Raw genomic sequence first — 18,651 nt, 5'->3', positions numbered from 1 at the left:
TTCCTTACTATCTTTCAGGAACACTGTTTCAAATTTAACAGCTCTAGAATTAACCATATTGGTTTCATCGACAACAACATCTCTTGCGACAATAAATTTTTCATTTACAGCATCCCACAACTTAAAACCATTGGGTTCATAGCCCACAAAAATACTTTTAAATGATTTATCATCAAACTTTCCTTGTTTGTTTTTAATATGCACATAAACAGTTGCACTAAACACTCTCAAATGTTTTAAGTATGGCTTCTTATTGTGCCACATCTCATATGGGGTCTTTGAACTATCAACAAGTGCTCTGCTAGGAATTCTGTTGATTAAATAAGTAGCAGTTAATACTGCTTCGCCCCAAAAGCTTTTATCTAGTTTTGCACCACTAACCATGGTTCGAGCTTTTTCCGTAATGGTTCTTATCATTCTCTCAGAAACACCATTTAACTGAGGTGTATGTGGCACTGTTAAGTGATAAGAAATTCCTTTCTTAACACAAAATTGTCTCATCTCATTTGACAAGTATTCTCTACCATTGTCAATGTATAAATACACAACCTTTAAATTAAAATGAGCTTCACTCTTGGCTACAAAATCTTGAAACATGCTAAACACATCAGATTTATATTTAATTAAATAAGTTACACAATAATGTGTAAACTGATCAACAAAGATCACAAAATAATTTTTATCATCTAAAGTAACTGGAGTAATAGGCCCACAGACATCTGAGTGTACTACAAAAAGTGGTCTTTTAATATGGGTCTTATCTTTCAATTGTTTAAAAGGAAGTCTTGCCTGTTTACCATTTAAACAGGGTTCACAAATTTCACATGATAACTCTAAGTTGTTTAGAAGACTTTGATCACTAAACATATTCTTTCGTTTTATTTCTAATAATTTGCCATCGCTTATATGGCCAAACCTCTCATGCCATAAACGAAAATTATTTTTATGCTTAGCATTTATAGAATATGCTTGAAAATTGATCACAGGTACATTGTTTAACATACCTGAATTTTTGACAACCATTAACCCATTTTTCGAAATGGTTACACCGCTTTTGTCAAATTCGATCGACATTCCTGCCTCTTGGAGACGCTTTACGGACATCAAATTACCAGCAGCTTCCTTACAAAAGAGTACATCCTCCAGTGTAATCTCATGGTCATTCCGTAGTCGGACAATACCACGCTTAGTGGCATAAATAAATTCGCCTTGCTTGGCCACTGCAATCTTAAGTGGAGGCACAACCTCCACACTGTCGGTATACAGCGACTCATCATTTATAAGATGGTCACTAGCACCAGAATCAAGGACAAACCCGCAGTTATCCATCACTGAAGTATTATTCACTTCTTTTACCATAAACGCAATGCCGTGTGATGTTGCAGTTTGAACTTGTTTTTCATTTTCTTTATTTTTATTATTTAATATTCTTTTATAATGGAAGCAGTCTTTTTTAATGTGGCCTTCTCTGCCACAGTGGTGACACTTGACTTTATACTTTGAATTTCCCTTGAATATTTTCTTTGGTTTAGTTACCCGATTTTTAAACAAATTATTTTTATAAGTGTTATTTTTGTTGTGCACGTCTCATCGCGTTCATAACTTTCTTGCTTGTATCGTTGTGGTCATTTTTAATTTTAATTTCTTGATCCAGCAATCTATTTTTCACAAACGCCAATGTCAAATTTTCTTCAGATAATGTCTCTATCGCTGTAATAATTCCATCGTAACACGAAGGCAATGTGATCAGTAGATGAGAAATTTTATCCATCTCTTCTATTTTTGCACCAGCTGCCAACAATTCACTTATAAGTTCGTCAAAAATATGAAAATGGCTTAATAGTGACATCTCACTCGATAGCTTCAGAGAAAGCAAACGTTTTCGCAGCGCCAGTTGCGACGCCAAACTTTTTTCGTTCATAAACGGCGTCCAAATTCTCAAGAATCTGACGCGCCGTAATGTCGCTTGTTGCGAAATTTAAAAACGAGTCGCTCAGGTACTCTATTATTGTACTTTTTGCACAACGCTCTGCCTTTTTCCAGGAGTCATCTACCTCGTTAGGCATTAAACCATCAACTACTTTAAGCACATCTTGCTCGGCTAAAAGAGCCCTGATTCTAAATTTCCAAATCGCGTACTTCTCGCCATCAAACGGCTTAATATTACGTTTAGCCTTGTCCATTTTTCACTCAAATTCTGAGAAGGAATTAATTTCACAAGAATGTGAAAAAAAATGCTATTTCACAATTTATTTCCACAATCTTTAATTCACAATTTAATTGTTTATTAGGCATGGACTGGGCCCATAACCTGTTGTAGTTTATAATTTATATTTCCTTTCTTAATAAATAAATAAATAGTCAAGTTTGTGTTTGAGTTTTATGTTTTATATTTTAAGTTATTTCCAACTGCAACACCAGCACCACGACCTACTCACAGCAAAAAACGTACAAGAATGAGAAAACAAATAAAAAGTGTGGCCATTCATGTCAAATATAAAGTAGTGTTGTTTAACGCTATTTTTGTAGGTTGAATAGTATATTCCAACAGTCATAAATGACGAACAGTCAGATGTAGCAACAATACACAGCGAACAGTCGCTAACTTACACTATTGACACAACGGACAACCCGGTAAACTGTTTCAGGAATCAAATCATAATCGAAGAAGAAACAGTTTTTCGGTAGACACATTCATCTTGTTTAAAAGCAAGGTGAGACACATAATAAGGATTTCTAAACGAGAAAATCTTCTTAATGCATTACAAGATGTGGTAAATGCTGAAGTAGTTAACGCAATACATTGCTCCCTACCGATCTTGGCATTTATCCAGCACCGATTAGTTGAATTGTTCCCAAGCACCACTTTCAAGCATGCGAAAAGCTTTGTGCAGGACATAACGGATGCAACTGAGCAGAGAGAAATTGTTATAACAGAACACAACAGAGCTCACCGAGCAGCACAAGAAAACGTAAAGCAAATCTTGAGGGACTATTTTTTCCCTAAGATGCTACGATTAGCAACAGAAACCACTTTGAACTGCAAGACCTGCTCAATGGCTAAATACAATCGTCATCCATCCAAACAAGCGGTAGCAGAAACACCTATACCTTCCTATGTGGGGGAAATCCTCCACATCGACATCTTTACAACAGATGGAACCCTTTTTCTTACGTGCATTGATAAATTTTCGAAATTTGCCACAGTGCAAACCATCGCATCGAGGGCTATTGTGGACGTAAAATCTCCCCTATTACACATAATAAATTTCTTTCCAAAAATAAGAACCATTTACTGCGATAACGAAAGATCCTTAAATTCCGAGACCATTAAGACAATGTTGCTAAATCATTTTAATATCACCATTTCCAACGCCCCGCCTCTGCACAGCACCTCAAACAGTCAGGTAGAAAGGTTTCACAGTACCCTGGCAGAAATAGCCAGATCCTTAAAGCTGGAAACTGGCCTAAATGACACAACCGAATTGATTCTGTTGGCAACCAACAAGTACAACAATTCAATTCACTCAGTAACTAATAAAAACCGATAGAAATTATCCACTCGAAGTCTGCGGGATTCGAAGGGAGAGTCAGCAAAAAAATTAAACAAGCACAGAAAAAGAGCCTTGACCAAGTAAATAAAGATAGAACCTACGAGGACTATCAAGTTGGCGAAAATGTGTTCTTAAAAACCAACAAACGATTAGGGAACAACCTTTCCCCACTATGTTCAGAAGAAACCATAGAGGCAGACCTTGGGACCACGGTCCTAATAAAGGGGAGGGTGGTCCACAAGGACAATCTACGATAAACATCTTCGCAAGAGTCCTGACCCCGTTTCCAATCTTTTTATATCTTTTTAGGTTACGGTATCTCATTCTAATTCTTATACTAATAGCTGTTAAGACAGACGCGACGGTACGACTTAACGACTATACGAACGCAGACTACATCCCAATAGAGGACAATGAAATCGTCATCTGGGAATCGTACGGATACTTGCAACACTCGACAAACATAACAACGTACGAGGACTACGCCGATCAGACAGAGACAATGACAAGGACATTTACAGACGACCACCGGAACACCAGTAATTATGACGGACTTGACACACATTCGCAAATTAGTAGCCACTCTAAGATTCCACCATAGGACTGATAGGAGTTTAAATTTGATCGGAACGGCACTGAAGGTCATTGCTGGTACCCCCGACTTTAACGATTGGGAAGAAATAAAATTCAATCAAGAGCAGTTAATGAGAACAGAAGAAAGCCAAACAGAATTAAATATCAAATTCCAAACACGATTGAATGAACTTGCAACAGCAATGAATCAAATTTCATTTTTTTTTTTGTAAACTTATTGCGTTATTTATTGGATCTTCTCTTTTTGTGAGACTAACAATAATTATTCAAATCTTATTATATAACTTATATTAATTACAGTATGAAGTAATTGTATTAGTTAGAGACGGCCCTAGGATTTCTTTGCTGGGCTGGAGAATCTTTGCGCTTCAGTCGGCTCTGACTGTAGACTCGCGTAAGCGACTTCGCGAGAGGATTTTCGTGTGCGGCGAGCTTTGCTTGATGTTTACTTTTTTTCAACTGAATTTCCTCATTGACAAGGTTTATGTGGAGGTCTCTATGGATGCTTTCGCTGCGTAGGTACCATGGTGCCCCAGTGATAGTTCGCAGAATCGTGGACTGAGCTCGCTGTATGATTTCAATGTTGGTTTTTGAAGCGTTTCCCCATAGTTCACAGCCGTATGTCCAGATGGGTTTCAGCACGGTATTGTAGAGGAGTACTTTGTATTCCAGACTAAGGGGAGAGTTGTAGTTAATAAGCCAGTGAAGATTGGCTGCTTTAAGTTTCATATGAGTCCTCTTAGATTCTATATGTCGCCGCCAGGTGAGGCGTCTATCTAGGTGAACGCCGAGATATGTCACAACGTCTGCTTGTGGGATGAGTGTATTGTTCAGGGTACAGGGTGGGCAGGTTTGTCTGTTCAGTGTGAAGGTTACATGTCTGCTTTTGGTCTCGTTTATCTTAATGCGCCAGTCCGCAAACAATCTTTCCACTATTTTAAGATGGCAGGCAAGTTGCTCTGTTGCCTTTGCTGGGCATCTAGATCGGCTAAGTATTGCGGTATCGTCAGCAAACGTAGAGGTTGTGAGCTGATAGTTTGTAGGCATGTCTGCTGTGAATAGGGTGTAAAGAACGGGGCCCAGTACACTACCTTGGGGGACTCCAGCATTGATAACGCGGTCGTGTGAAGTTGAACTGTTACACCTGGTTGAGAACACTCTTTTGAAGAGATACGATTCGAACACTTTGTGCGTGTTCTGGGGAAGCAGTTTTGTTATCTTGTACATTAGTCCTTCCAGCCAGACTCGGTCAAATGCTTGTGCAACATCTAAGAATATAGCTGAACAGTATTCCCGGTGCTCAAAAGCGGTACGAATTTCGTTTGTGATGCGATTGACCTGTTCGATCGTTCCGTGATTTTTGCGAAAGCCAAACTGATGCTATGGTATTGTATTTCGCCTTCTTAAGTAGTGAGTTAGTTGTTTTAAAAATGCCTTTTCAAACAGTTTCGAGAGACACGTTAGGAGACTGATTGGTCTGTAGGATGAGGGTTGGGTTTTGTCTTTGCCTGGCTTGGGAATCATTACTATAACCGCCTTTTTCCACCTTTGGGGATAGTATCCAAGTTTCGTAATAGCGTTGAAGAGATGGCATAAGGTCAGAACCGCACACGGTGGGAGTTCTATGATCATTTTTGGTGCCACCAAGTCATGTCCAGGTGATTTTTTGGGATTAAGATCTTTTATGATAGATGCTATCTCACTTTGGCTGAATGTAACTGGATTTATAGGGGGCAAGCTTTTAGTTACTACAGGGAGTACAAATGAGTTGCTAGCAGGATTTGGTTGGAATACTTTCTGAAGGTGATCGGCGAACGCATTAGCTCTATCTTCGTCGCTGCGTATCCAGCTTCCAGAGGGACCTCGCAGTGGAACGACTGTTTCTGCCGGTGGCTGTATGCTTTTGTGTGCTTTCCACAAAGGGTTCCTTTTACTGGTGGGCGATAGTTGTTTGATATATAGATGCTGAGCGTTGGCTTCCTCAAGCTTAAGTGCCCTGGTTAGTTTACGTGTTGCTATTTTTAGATGTTCTTTAGCCGTTGGGGATCTATGATTCTGCCATTCTCTTCTTAGTCTTCGTTTTTCAATTACTAGCTGTTCGATTTCACGATTTGTCTTGCTATGATTTGTCATTTTGTGTGTGTCTGGAAGTGTAGAGGCCTTGGCTGCAGCAACAAGTGTTTCCTCTATCGATTTGACCAGGCGATCAACATCCTCGTCGGTGAATACTGTTTGAGTTGGTTCCATGTGAGTACAAACATATTTCGCGTACCTTGCCCAGTTGGTCCTGTTGCCTGTCAGCCTGTAGGGCCGCTCAGTTATATGTGGTCGGTGCCAGAGAGTAAGTAGAACTGGAGAGTGATCAGATGATAGTTCTGCAAGTGACTCGGCCGTAATATTATTTCTTGGAATCTTTCTTGTTATTGCGAAGTCAATGAGATCCGGTAGCTTATTTGGATCTGCTGGCCAGTATGTAGGCCTACCCGGAGTCACATGATCGAGCTTGTTTCGCGGCTTAATGAGCGCGTTGTAAAGTTGTTTGCCCTTTGGGGTCAGAAGACGTGATCCCCAGTGCGTATGCTTGGCATTGTAGTCACCGGCCGCTATGAATCGCTCACCGAGTGAGTTGAAAAATTCCGTGAATTGGTCCTCAGAAACTACAAAACGAGGTGGGCAGTAGACTGCGGCCAGAGTGACGGGGCCGCTGCTGGATTGCATGCTTATGGAAGTGGATTGCAGGTAGTCCATTTCAGTTCTGTTATAAAGGTGGTGTTTGATGCGACTTCTGATAAGTATACCAGTGCCCCCATGGGCTTTGCCGTCCGGATGGTTTGTGGCGTAGAATAAGTATCCTGGGATATGGAAGTTGTGCTTGTCTGTAAGATGTGTCTCGGAGAGGAGCATGACGTCAATATTTTTTTCGAATAAGAACTGGGCAAGTTCGTTTTTATGCCGTGAAACGCCATTCGCGTTCCACATAGATATTTAGAGTGGAGACATTATGTTGATTTGAATGACAGAAGATGCTTTATCAGCATATTTTGGTTTCGCATAAGCTCTTGCATTGTGGTTTGCATGAATGTCATAAACTCTTTTAGGGTTTGCTGGAGTGAGATCATCATCGTTTCAATGCCAGTTGATATATGCTGCGTTTGTTCGTTCGAGGTAGTTATTTTCTGTTCTTCCCGAGTAGAAGTCGACTTTTGTGTTATCGGATTCACGGATTTAATTCCCGATTTTAAGGCACTAGCGAAGGAAATGCTAGGACTGGTACGATGTGTAGGGGGGGGTGCAGTGTAGGACGGGCCCGATTGTGGCGGGGTGTGAGCGATGTGGGTGGTCTGAGCGCGTATTGATTCTCCGCGTTTGTTAAGGCGGTTCTTTAGTTCCTTGTATACTACACAGCCACGCCAGTTCGCTGTGTGACTTTCACCGCAGTTGCTGCACATTTTAACAGAGATGTCTTCCTTGTTCTTATGGCAGTTCGCTGTGCTATGAGCTTCACTACAGACTACGCAAATAGATTTCAGCGTACAGTACGCCTTAGTGTGGCCATATTCTTGGCAGTTAGTGCACTGCACTGGGCGATTGCGCTTGTGTGGCTCTTCCACTGTGATACGCCGATGCAGTAGGAGCTGTAACTTGTAGATTGGATGAACTTCATTTTTTTTCAGTGTCTGGCGTTCTGGCTCCAACTCGATTTTGAACATTGGTTGTGGTTCCTTATTTTTGTTTAATATGTTCATGACCATTTTCGCACTAAAGTTCTTTTCCTTGAGCGCTTCTACGATTTCAGTGGTCGAAACAGTTGCCTCAATCCCTTTGAGAACAACCTGTAGGCCCCTTGCGCTTTTTAGTTGGTATGTATAAAAGTTTTTTCCTGCTTCATCCAAGAATTTGGTTAGTAGACGATGGCTATCCTCGGTTTCAGTTTGAACTTTTGTTTCATTTATGTTCCCTTTTCTTAAGGGTATTACGTAAAATGAGTTTTCTCCTTTAAGTGTGGCTATTTTGTTCACTAGTGCACTTGAGCTTTTTTCGCGAATGTATATTGGAGGAGGCTTGACCTTCTTAGGTGACTTTGCTGCTTTTATACTTTCATCAGTAGAATTTGCCAGCAGCTCAAATCTGTTGGTGTTTTCTGGCGTTTTGTTAGTGAGCATGTTAGCATTGTCGCGTGAAATTTTTGGTTTGTTTTCTGTTTGTTGGCTTTTGTAATTTTGAGGGCTAAGTTTTCTTTTTATTGTTATGTAGCGATCCATTCCAGTCTGTATGGTGGACCCGGCGTTCTTGTTTACGTTTTGGCTTGCTGGTAGCGCAGCAGAACCCTTAAGTTGTGTTTTTGTTTTGATCGCTGGCTCAGTAGGAGCAAATGCTTGCGTCGACGAAATTGAGCGAGCTGACGATACCGTTCCAGTTGTTGTTGTGATTGCAGTTGCAGTGGTTGTTGTTGTCACAGTGCTAGTCACCGTAGGTAAGCGTAAAGAAATTTCGCAAGTGTTTGGAGATTGGGGGTTTTGTGACAGTAGTGAGGCAGAGCAAGAACGCGCTCTTTCTTGAGTTGTTGGCAATGGTAAACTTGTCGGGTTAGGGGTGATTGACCGCTCGCTGTTTGCAGAAGTCGCGGAGACGTAAGAGAAGTACGCGTTGTTTCGTTGCAATGAGAGCCGGCGGTCGTCTTGCTCGCGTTGTCGCTGAACTCGAGTGTCGTTTTGGCTCATAGTGTAAAACTACTTGCTTATACTATTTCAAACACAGAATATGTATTCGAGCGATGGTGCATCGCACAGAGCGTCTCTTTCGCTTTCGATTTATTTGTTTGTATTATGTTTATATATTCACTTCACTAAAAAAAAACCGATTTTATGCGGAGCTCGATGAAAACACGTCTTCACACGTCAGCGACCATACGATTTGTACGATCAAATTTCTGAAACTGAAACATATAAAGAAACACACTTACTAGAGATCATTTTAGCTAAAAATAGAATTGTTGTTACAGATTTAGAAAATATTCTTATGGGCTTAACCCTAGCAAAAGTAAACATTGTAAGTCCATCAATTTTAGACGAAACCGATATTGGCGAATTTAGAGACAGACAGCCTATTGACATTAGTCTAATAGAGCTACTTGAAGTATCTAGCATAAGCGTATTCCTAAACTCAGAACTTTTACACTTTTTAATTAAATTTCCTAACCCTAAGATTAAATGTAAGAAAATTACAATCTTCCCGGTCCAGCACAACAACAAGATCTTGAACTTCGACGACGGAAATCTGGTGGCGGAATGCAGATCCCGGAACATTAACATCGGGAACTGCAAGACGACGGTCGGCGCCACTTTCTGCAAAGAACTGCAGAATGGCACTTGCGCTCAGCAGATAATCTCCGGCGCCTTTGCACACTGTTCTACACTTCCCGGCCACCTGGATTCGGTGACCATTGTGGATCACGGCACTCTCATTGTGAATGATGCCAACGTGCCCATAACCGACAGCCAAGGGAAAGACCAGAAAGTATCGGGTACCTACCTGGTAACATACACCGAAAAGGTAGCCCTCAATGGGACTTGGTACATTAATCAGATAGGAAATTGTAAACGTCACGACTCATCAGAATAGGTTAAGCCTTCCACTTCTCCACGAACTAAGTCTGAGGAACCTTCACCACATCGGGACTCTTAGAGAGAAACTCACCTTGGGGTCCCTCCTCAGCAATTCCTTCACCATACTTGCTGCCTTCCTATTGTGCTCCACCATTTGGTTGAGCTACCACCACCTAAAGACCAGGAGCCACACAAAGCCAGGAGACAACAGTGATGTGGAGCAAGTGGGTCACCGGGACGCGACCTCTTAAAAGGCGGAGAAGTTAACACAAGCAGTTCTCACGGAGTGAAACTGCTGAATTGCAGGCCGGTGGTCCGGTGGTCTGCACGCGCACTAAACAAACTGCTGATCGCGTACTCCAGGTGGAGCACTCGCATGGAGCACTCGCGGAGCGAGTGATCGGCCTGACACAAAAGTGCTGACCTGGCCTTCTGCCAGCAGTTCTGCTGCGGAACAGAGGCCTAGAGTTGCACTGGGACAGGATTCTTAAGTTAGTTTTTAATCATACTCCGAGACAAACGCCTTGTAATTATAAATACGGGAATATTGTGACCCTCGCCCTAACGGGAGAGTGGTAAATAATTATAATTAAAATAAACCAACGACTTATTATTTATATACTATTATCAATAGTAGAGGGTGTGATTGGCCCACAGACATCGAAATGGACTACAAACAAAGGTCTCTGGATATTTTCTTTGTTTTTAAATTTATTAAAATTTAATCTAGATTGCGCTCCGTTTATACACATAGATCTTGATTTACTTGTATGCCTTTTAATATAGTTGGGTCATGCAGCCGCATGATATCTCATATTCTTTAATATTATAAGCCAAATTAGTCAGTGGTAGCAGTTGCGATGCCCATAGTGCAAACCGCTGCTCTCGCACGCATTTATCTTCTTCGTGTTTCGGAAAAGACCAAACTTACGCATTCAATTATCGCTATCGTAAAAGAATAACAATTTGCAAAATAAAAACTGTCGTAATAAAAACAAACTTTCTTCGGTTTTTTATTATTCGCAACAGCTATTGAAAAAGCTAAGGATTTGACTGCACTTACATGACCCTATATTTAATGCCACAAGCGATACTCAGCACTATTTCTAACTTTTGATGAATATACTTTACTATTCATAGTAAATCTTATTATTGGTACATTGTACTCACATGTTCCATCAAACGCTAGATTACCATCTTTAGTTACTCTGATGCCATCAGGGTTGAACTCAACCGTTATTCCAGCATCTTGCATCTTCTTGACTGATAATAGATTATGTGGAATTTCTTTACAGTACAGCACATTCTTCAGCGTTATCTTCCTTCCACTACTGGTAAGGTTAACCACTCCTTTGGCAGTTGCATGTATGTACTCCCCACGCTTTGCTTTCGATGGCAATATGATTTTGCACATTTTTATGTTCAGAAAACAACGACGTGTCATTGATGAGATGATCTGATGCACCAGAGTCCAGGGTAAATTTTAATCAGGCCCATATTTTTGTTTATGTTTTCTTTTCTAATCATGAACGCAAAGGCTCGTTCAGAATTAGTTGTTGCGATTTGAGTCTGCTTCTTTTGTGCACTATTTTTCACTAATGTATTCAACAATTATGCTTTTTGCTTGTTTTTGTGCCTCTTTAATTTCAACAGTCACTATATTTTGTTCTTCAATTTCTTCTAGAAGCACTCTCACTCTATACTTCCAAATAGAATATTTTTCCCCATCAAATGGTTTAATATTTCTTTTTCCCTTATCCATTTTTTTATTAATCAATACACACAACTTGTATTCGATTTTGCTTTGGACTTGTCTTCTTAGAAATGCTAATGGTGACGGTAGAATAAGAAGAGAGAAAGAAGAAAAGTTACCCACGCCAGCTACGGCGCGACGTGGCGTCGTGGTTTTCGCGGGAAAAAACACTTCTGTGTATGTGACGAAAATCTTTTTCCATAAGTATTCAAATTATCCAACCCGTAAATATAGCAATCTGCCCCAGTTAATAAACAAATTTCAAACTCCAATCTCAGCAGCATTGACTTTGCCCTTGTATTTGTCTCCAACACCTAGGCTGCAACACTTAGGCTGCTCTTATCCTTGTAATTGTCTCCAACAATTAGGCTACCCTTACCCTTGTTTTTGTCGCCAACACTTAGCCACCCGATAAATAACCAAAATTAAAGTAAACAGAATATCCACTTGGAGACCAAGCCATGATCAACTTATTCCGTTTCAATTAAACTGCATCAGTCAGCATATTTCAATTTCACAATGCTGTGAAATACTTTAAGCATAAACCTTTTATCCTAAACATAACTAAAAGTTCAAAAAGCTCGAATCAAAAGCTTCTGGCCGAGGTGGATTATATAAGGATTAAGAATTAGGAGATCAGTCTGAATTGGGACGAGATCGCTTCAAGCCAAAGATAAACTACCAATAAGTGTATTGTAATAGTATAAGTGAAAAAGTCTATCAAGTCTAGCTGCCGGCTTCACCAGGCAGCGAAGGTGCACTTCATAGCCTAAGAGGAATATTGTATTAGTTTTAAGAATCAGTCGAGTTTTACAACTGATACGAGCTTCACGATAAAAATAAACGGAGCTATGCTCCAGAAAACCATCTAAAGGATTTTATCTATAACACTTTTCCTGATCCATACCATTATCACCCCATTCAATCACAATATCCACCCATGCGAACTCCACAACGAGGAATGTTCAACAGACCGTTAATGCAACAAACTATAACTAACAACCATAATGCCAACATTAAACAAACTATTAAACGTCCTAGACCAGCTGACAGCGATCAATCAAGAATGTCTATCGCCGAATTTAGACTACAAGATGCACTAGAATATGGACCAACTGATCCAAACTGTTTTCAACACTTTTATGAACAAGAGTTCTTTGACTACAATTAATACCAAACCTAGGCTGACAGTAACTAACTTATGACGCCATCCGAACTAAATGAAAATATTTCTCAATCTAACCAGAATTTTCGGTTACCAGCCTCGGATAACACCAATACATAGAAATTACACACAAAGGTCATAAATACATACCATTAACATGATGAGAGAAAATATCTTTAGTGTCCAAATTCAAAACACTAAATGCGAAGTTTTTACATCTAACGGTGCCAAAATATTTAACAAGTCTATTACCTTACCCAGTAACAATATTGGTAACTAGCCTGAACAATTTTATCTACATGATTTCTCAGAAGATTATGATTTATTAATTGGCAGAAAATTACTCGGTCATGGACAATCCATTATTAATAATAAAAATTCAACAGTTTCAATTTATAATAAAGTATACCCATTAGTTAATTCAGACCCAAATAAAAATCATAAAAAAATGTAAAAAACATTCAAAAACAAAAAAATACCAATATCAGATGAGAAATTAATTCCGACTTTCATAAAAAAATTGATTTTAAATTGTTTCGATTAAATCATCTAAATGAGGATTAAAGTTCTAAATTAAAAATATTATTAAATAAATTAAAGAAACTTCAATATCAAGAAGGAGATTTTTTAACATTTACTAATATAATAAAACACGTAATAAAGACAACACACAATTCTGCTATTTATTTAAAGAAATATCCACTTGCTCATATAAATGAAATAGAAGTAGAAAATCAGAAAAAAGAAAGGCTTAAGCAAGGATTAATTAGACAAAGTAATTCACCATATAATAGCCCAACTTGGGTAGTATCAAAAAAAAAACTTGACGCTCAGAGTTGTAAATGAATTTAGGATGTTGAACGATATAACAATTCCAGATAGATCATTCCAGATCATCATAGATCCATGCCAAACATAGATGAAATACTTGGTAAACTAGGACAGTGACAATATTTTACCAGAATAGATCTAGCGAAAGGCTTCCACCATATAGAGATGTACCCAGATTCAATTCAGAATTAAACCAAACCCTCTTAAAGTAAAATCTATAGTTTCATACCCAATTCCAACTAAAGTAAAGGAAATCAGAGCATAGTGTGGGCAACTAAAACTTTTCGCCACTACTTACTTGGACGACAATTCGAAGTAGCTAGCGACTATCAAAATCTTAGGTGGATACATACATTAAAAGAACCAAATGCTAAACTCCAAAGATGAAGAACAAAATTACAAGAATCTCAGTTTACTATCTACTATATTAAGGGCACACAGAACGTAGTTGCTGATGCATTATCACGAATCAAAATTGAAGAGAATTATTATAGCAAAGACAATAGAAGCTCACTCATTTAAGCTCATTCATTAAACAGAAAAACCAATAAATATTTTTAAAAAACAGATCATATTCGTTAAAACAGATCAAAATAAAGTAGAAAAGTCAACCTATTTCGGTAAATCAATTACTACAATCATCTATGATAAAATGACAAGAGAAAGAGAAAAGCAATTTTTGCTTTACCATTTCATTTACAAATACATTACCATGTACATTATAAGTGATGAAGATTTTGAACTTATACAAGCAGGACATAAAGAAATCATTAATACCAACTACACAAAGATTATTCGTAGTCTCGGTTTATTACAAAACGTGCATTCATATGCAGAATTCAAAGAAATCATATTGCAATCACATGAAAAACTCTTGCACCCAGGTATCCAAAAAATGACAAAGTTATTTAAAGAAAGCCATTATTATCCAAATTGTCAACCTTTAATTCAAAACATAATAAATGAATGCAACTTGTGTAACTTGACTATGACAGAACACAGAAATACGAAATTGCCTTTTAAAATCACACCGAATTCTGAACACTGTCGAAACACTACATTGCACTACATTAGTTGTATTCACGTTTGCTCAAAATTCGTAACCCTTGAAAAAATTAAAACTAAGGATAAGGAACTAAGGAAAGAGTGTAGAAAAAAAAGTTTAAGAAAAGGAACACGTTTAATGAATAGAATAGAATCTGGCGTACAATGATGATGTTACTTGTAACATTTGGGAAGGCCCCCGCCCACCAAATCAAATAAACAACATTGACACCAATCACGGCTATCTCCTTTTTTCAAGTAAACATATTCAAATACCATCAGCATTTGAACATCATTGCATAAAAATTAATTTAACTGAAATAAACACTTTGACTACTTATTTTGGCAATAAAATACAAAACAACACAGACACACCCCGCATGTAATATCCGTATAATACATTACTTAAAGAATTAAACTGAATAACTATTCACCAAAAACTATTCACCAAAAGCGTGGACTATTAAATGTAATAGGTTCATCTCTTAAATTCCTATTTGGTACACTTTATGAGAATAATCGAGCGGTGTTAACGGTGATAACATTTTAAGATACAGACGATAAAACACAATGACGTTGTAAAACTAATATCAAAAAATATTTTATATTATCATAACATTTATTATTATTGTACTTATTATTCTATACGGATTATCAAAATATGTAACCTATAACCAATTTAAATTTTATATACGAAGATAAGAAAACAACCGAAAATAACCGAAAACAAATCAAGAACGGCCTCAAGAAATTGAAATTGAATGAAATCCATTATTATCCATTACAATCCCCCTTATTGTACCCAACAGCATCAGCCTATGCATAGTCTTCTCTTCTAGTAACGTAATTATTATATCGCGCAGATCAAGTAAACAACCCACTAACCCACTACATCTCAGATTTTCTGACACCAATTGTTTTAGTCTTAAGCCGACATTCAATCGCAGTTTCTTTTTCTTTATTTCGGCGTTGATCTTAGTTCAAATAAAGATAAATTATTATACATTACATACATTATACATTATACATTACTATATATTTGCAACTCAATGCATTTATGTGTGTACATATATATACACATGTATTATTATTGACTTTTTATTTTAGCTTGTTATTAACAATAAAATACCTATCCATTTCAATGCTATTTTGTGTCTGGGCCCATAACCTACGGTTATTTATTAATTTTATTGTTGAATACAATTGTTAAATATTGTCAGACCAGCATGATATAAATAGGCACCTGGTTATTTTCCTTTTATGTCTCTTTATTGTAAGAACAACTGCACACTATCGCTTTCATTAATCCTCTGACGCTGCGTAGATCATACGTACACATGCGAGGCCACATACCACAAAGCAACAAATAGAATGTAGCTTAGCTGCAAATGAGCGACTCATCCTCTCTCTGTATATACTCTCTGCTATGCAGGACAGCGAGCGAGATTCAGCATAGATGCGCACGTGCATAGGTTCCGAAAGCGAATGATAATTAGCGACTTATTTACAGAGCGAACAGTAGAACAATAGGCCACAGGTGAATGTGCGAGAGGGGAGGTTAGATAACGGAGACATTGCTGCACAGCTGTCTCCAAAGTTGGCATATTTACAAAGAACTAATTTCGGAATTGCTGCCTGCGTGACCCGATAATGTATATGAGTTGGTTTTTGTCTAATAATTTGAATTATTAATATTTTTGTCTTTATTTTTTGTAAATATTCTATTCCATTCGTTTCTCTTTTTTTTGCAGCTTCTACAACCACTTTGCATATTTTTCACAGCTATTTACAGTACTAAAATTACTTTATTTTCTTTTTAGAGAGTAGAGTTGTTCGATGAGCGACTACGCCAGTTACCTGGTGCGGACTTGCAGTTGGTATTTATAGTGGGTGCCGGGTCACGCAGTCGGCAGCATTAAACGAAACCAATTTTAATAGTTAAGGTTAACGTATATCAATCATTGTTTTCGTTTTGACCTTTTTTTTGTCATTTATCTAAACAAACGTTTGCATACAGTCATATCATTACGCTCATCGGTATACAGAGCGCTCGGAGAGACGAACTCTCAGCCTGCATACAAACGTTTTTCTCGCGCTGATGTGACCCTTTCGCTGTCAAAATAAACTACAAAGAACTAAGAACACGTTTTGAACAATAAGTGTTGTTATTTCAAAGGATAATTAAAAAGGTCATTGGCTAAACAGTGGGGTTGAATTGCAGGAACGTCTTGAGGTGTTCTTTTAAGATAAATGCTGCTTCTTAAGCTAAGCTAAATGTATCGAAGATTCGTTATCAACATGTGTAAACGATAGTGCCGTTGCAGCGGTTTTTCCCACTGTCTCAATTGTCATTTCGTCAAAGTGCTGCGTCGGCATTGCAACATAGTATTCCGGGAACAAAGTAGGGGTAACATGCATCTATTCGATACGGACCTGGTGACTTGCCACTTTTTAGGGAAGCGATCTTTTGCAATCTTCTGGTGCGACGGGCTGTATTGGCTCCTGATTATGGATGCCAGATGGATGGTTGGCATGGATCAAGTCATACCCTCTGATGTTAAAATGAGATCTGCGCCAAACTGGGATTCCGATACCAGATACTACGTCGAGATATTGTCAGTTTTTATAAGATCCTCAATTTTGGCTTGAGTTAACCAAAACCAGTGGTTCTTTGGATTTCCTCCCAATTTGAGTGTACAGATCCCTTACAGTGTGGCCCTGTTTGTTCAGTTCCTCTTTAATTTCAGCATTGCGAAGAGTGCTGAAGTCCCTCGATGAAGGGACTATTAACTATAAAACTATTAGCTCACCATTCTGAATCGAGCGCGAAAGGAATGCCCTTAAGTGGCAAAAGCAGATCAGATATCGGATGCCAGACAAGACCTAGCGTTTTCGTGAAATCACCTTCATGGCCCCAGCTTCAATTAAGAATCCTTATAAGAAATGACCAAGGTATGCTATAAAATGATGAAGTACGTAATGGTTTGGTTTCGGAATATTGGAGTATTGGGTTGTGATTGTGCAGTGGCATCTGTGTTTTCTGCAAACATGAAGATGTTGCCATTATGTCGGAGAAAGGGATGCACCAGAGTATCTATTTTACTAAATATATGGTTTAGGTTGACCTTAGGGCCAATTTCCACAGGCACACTAAAAACACTTTATCCACCCCTCTGCAAACCGCCAAAATTGTCACGCCCACACATTTGCAAAATGTTTTCATATTTTTTTCATATTATGGTCGGAAACGCTTTCTTCGGCCTGTTAGATACTTTTCAGCGAATCTTGTATACCTTTTTACTCTACGAGTAACGGCCGGGGATCTGCATTAAAGTGGGTCGCGAGATCTTCGGATTTTGCAGAATGGAACGCCAGCCGATACGCTACGAGTAACGGGTATAAAAACTATATTATGCCCACAAATTAGAAGCGAGATTCCATTGTAAATAATTTCTGAGACCTAATTATAGTTTATTGACTTACGTTTCCGAGTGACTTGAATTTCATTTAGCTGATCGTTTCTTTTTTGGGACAGATTTACAAAATGATTCTGCAGCATTATCCAAAACTGCTGATGTTCACGAACTTGCAGTTCTCCTATGTGAATGGATTTTTCAAGCTGTTTAATCTGAAAAACATGTTAACCAATATAAAACACGATATAAACTATAAATAGTCAACATAAAACGTATGAATAAAAAAACGGAAGTAAAAATACTTTAAAACAGGATAGAATGCTATACGGACGGACAGACATGACCAGATCGACTACACTATTGATTCTGATCAAGAATATAAAATAAATACGTGTTACAAACTTTTTAACGAATCTACTATATTTTCATACTCTAACGGGTAAAAAAGCTTGCCTTGTTGGTAAAATATTACGTAGTGTGTGACTTAACAGCTATGTTACTTAATCATTTAAGAAATTAATACAAGTGTTTGTGTCCGCTACTGGTAGGTTGAAATTGTATAATATATTCGTTAAAAACCGTGTACAGGTAGATGAAAACTCTTCCAGGTCGATATGATCACATCAAACGGTCTATATATTATTGTCAGCTTAAAATTTTTCATGCCAATTTCCATTGACATGGACAA

At 38.3% G+C, this 18,651-nt stretch overlaps 1 protein-coding gene across 4 annotated transcripts in view; it reads right to left on the bottom strand.

Annotated features, from left to right (window-relative positions):
* LOC27208727 (RNA-directed DNA polymerase from mobile element jockey) overlaps positions 1-18,651 on the bottom strand; it is a 77,912-nt gene that overhangs the window by 18,350 nt on the left and 40,911 nt on the right. For 2 of the 4 annotated variants that reach the window (XM_039292834.2, XM_039292833.2), the window contains exon 4: positions 18,031-18,175. The exons of 1 other annotated variant lie outside the window; for it this stretch is intronic. In XM_039292834.2, the coding sequence (XP_039148768.2) occupies positions 18,031-18,175 (145 nt within the window). Of the gene's footprint in view, positions 1-6,766; positions 7,128-18,030; positions 18,176-18,651 lie in introns of those variants that run through there. One more of the 4 variants, XM_044922600.1, reaches the window with a different exon arrangement.

The sequence above is a fragment of the Drosophila simulans genome, chromosome 2R (genome assembly GCF_016746395.2).
Source record: "Drosophila simulans strain w501 chromosome 2R, Prin_Dsim_3.1, whole genome shotgun sequence".
Classification (NCBI taxonomy): Eukaryota; Metazoa; Arthropoda; class Insecta; order Diptera; family Drosophilidae; genus Drosophila; species Drosophila simulans.
Note: the sequence above shows the minus strand (reverse complement) of the source record. Positions and strands in the feature narration are given on the sequence as shown.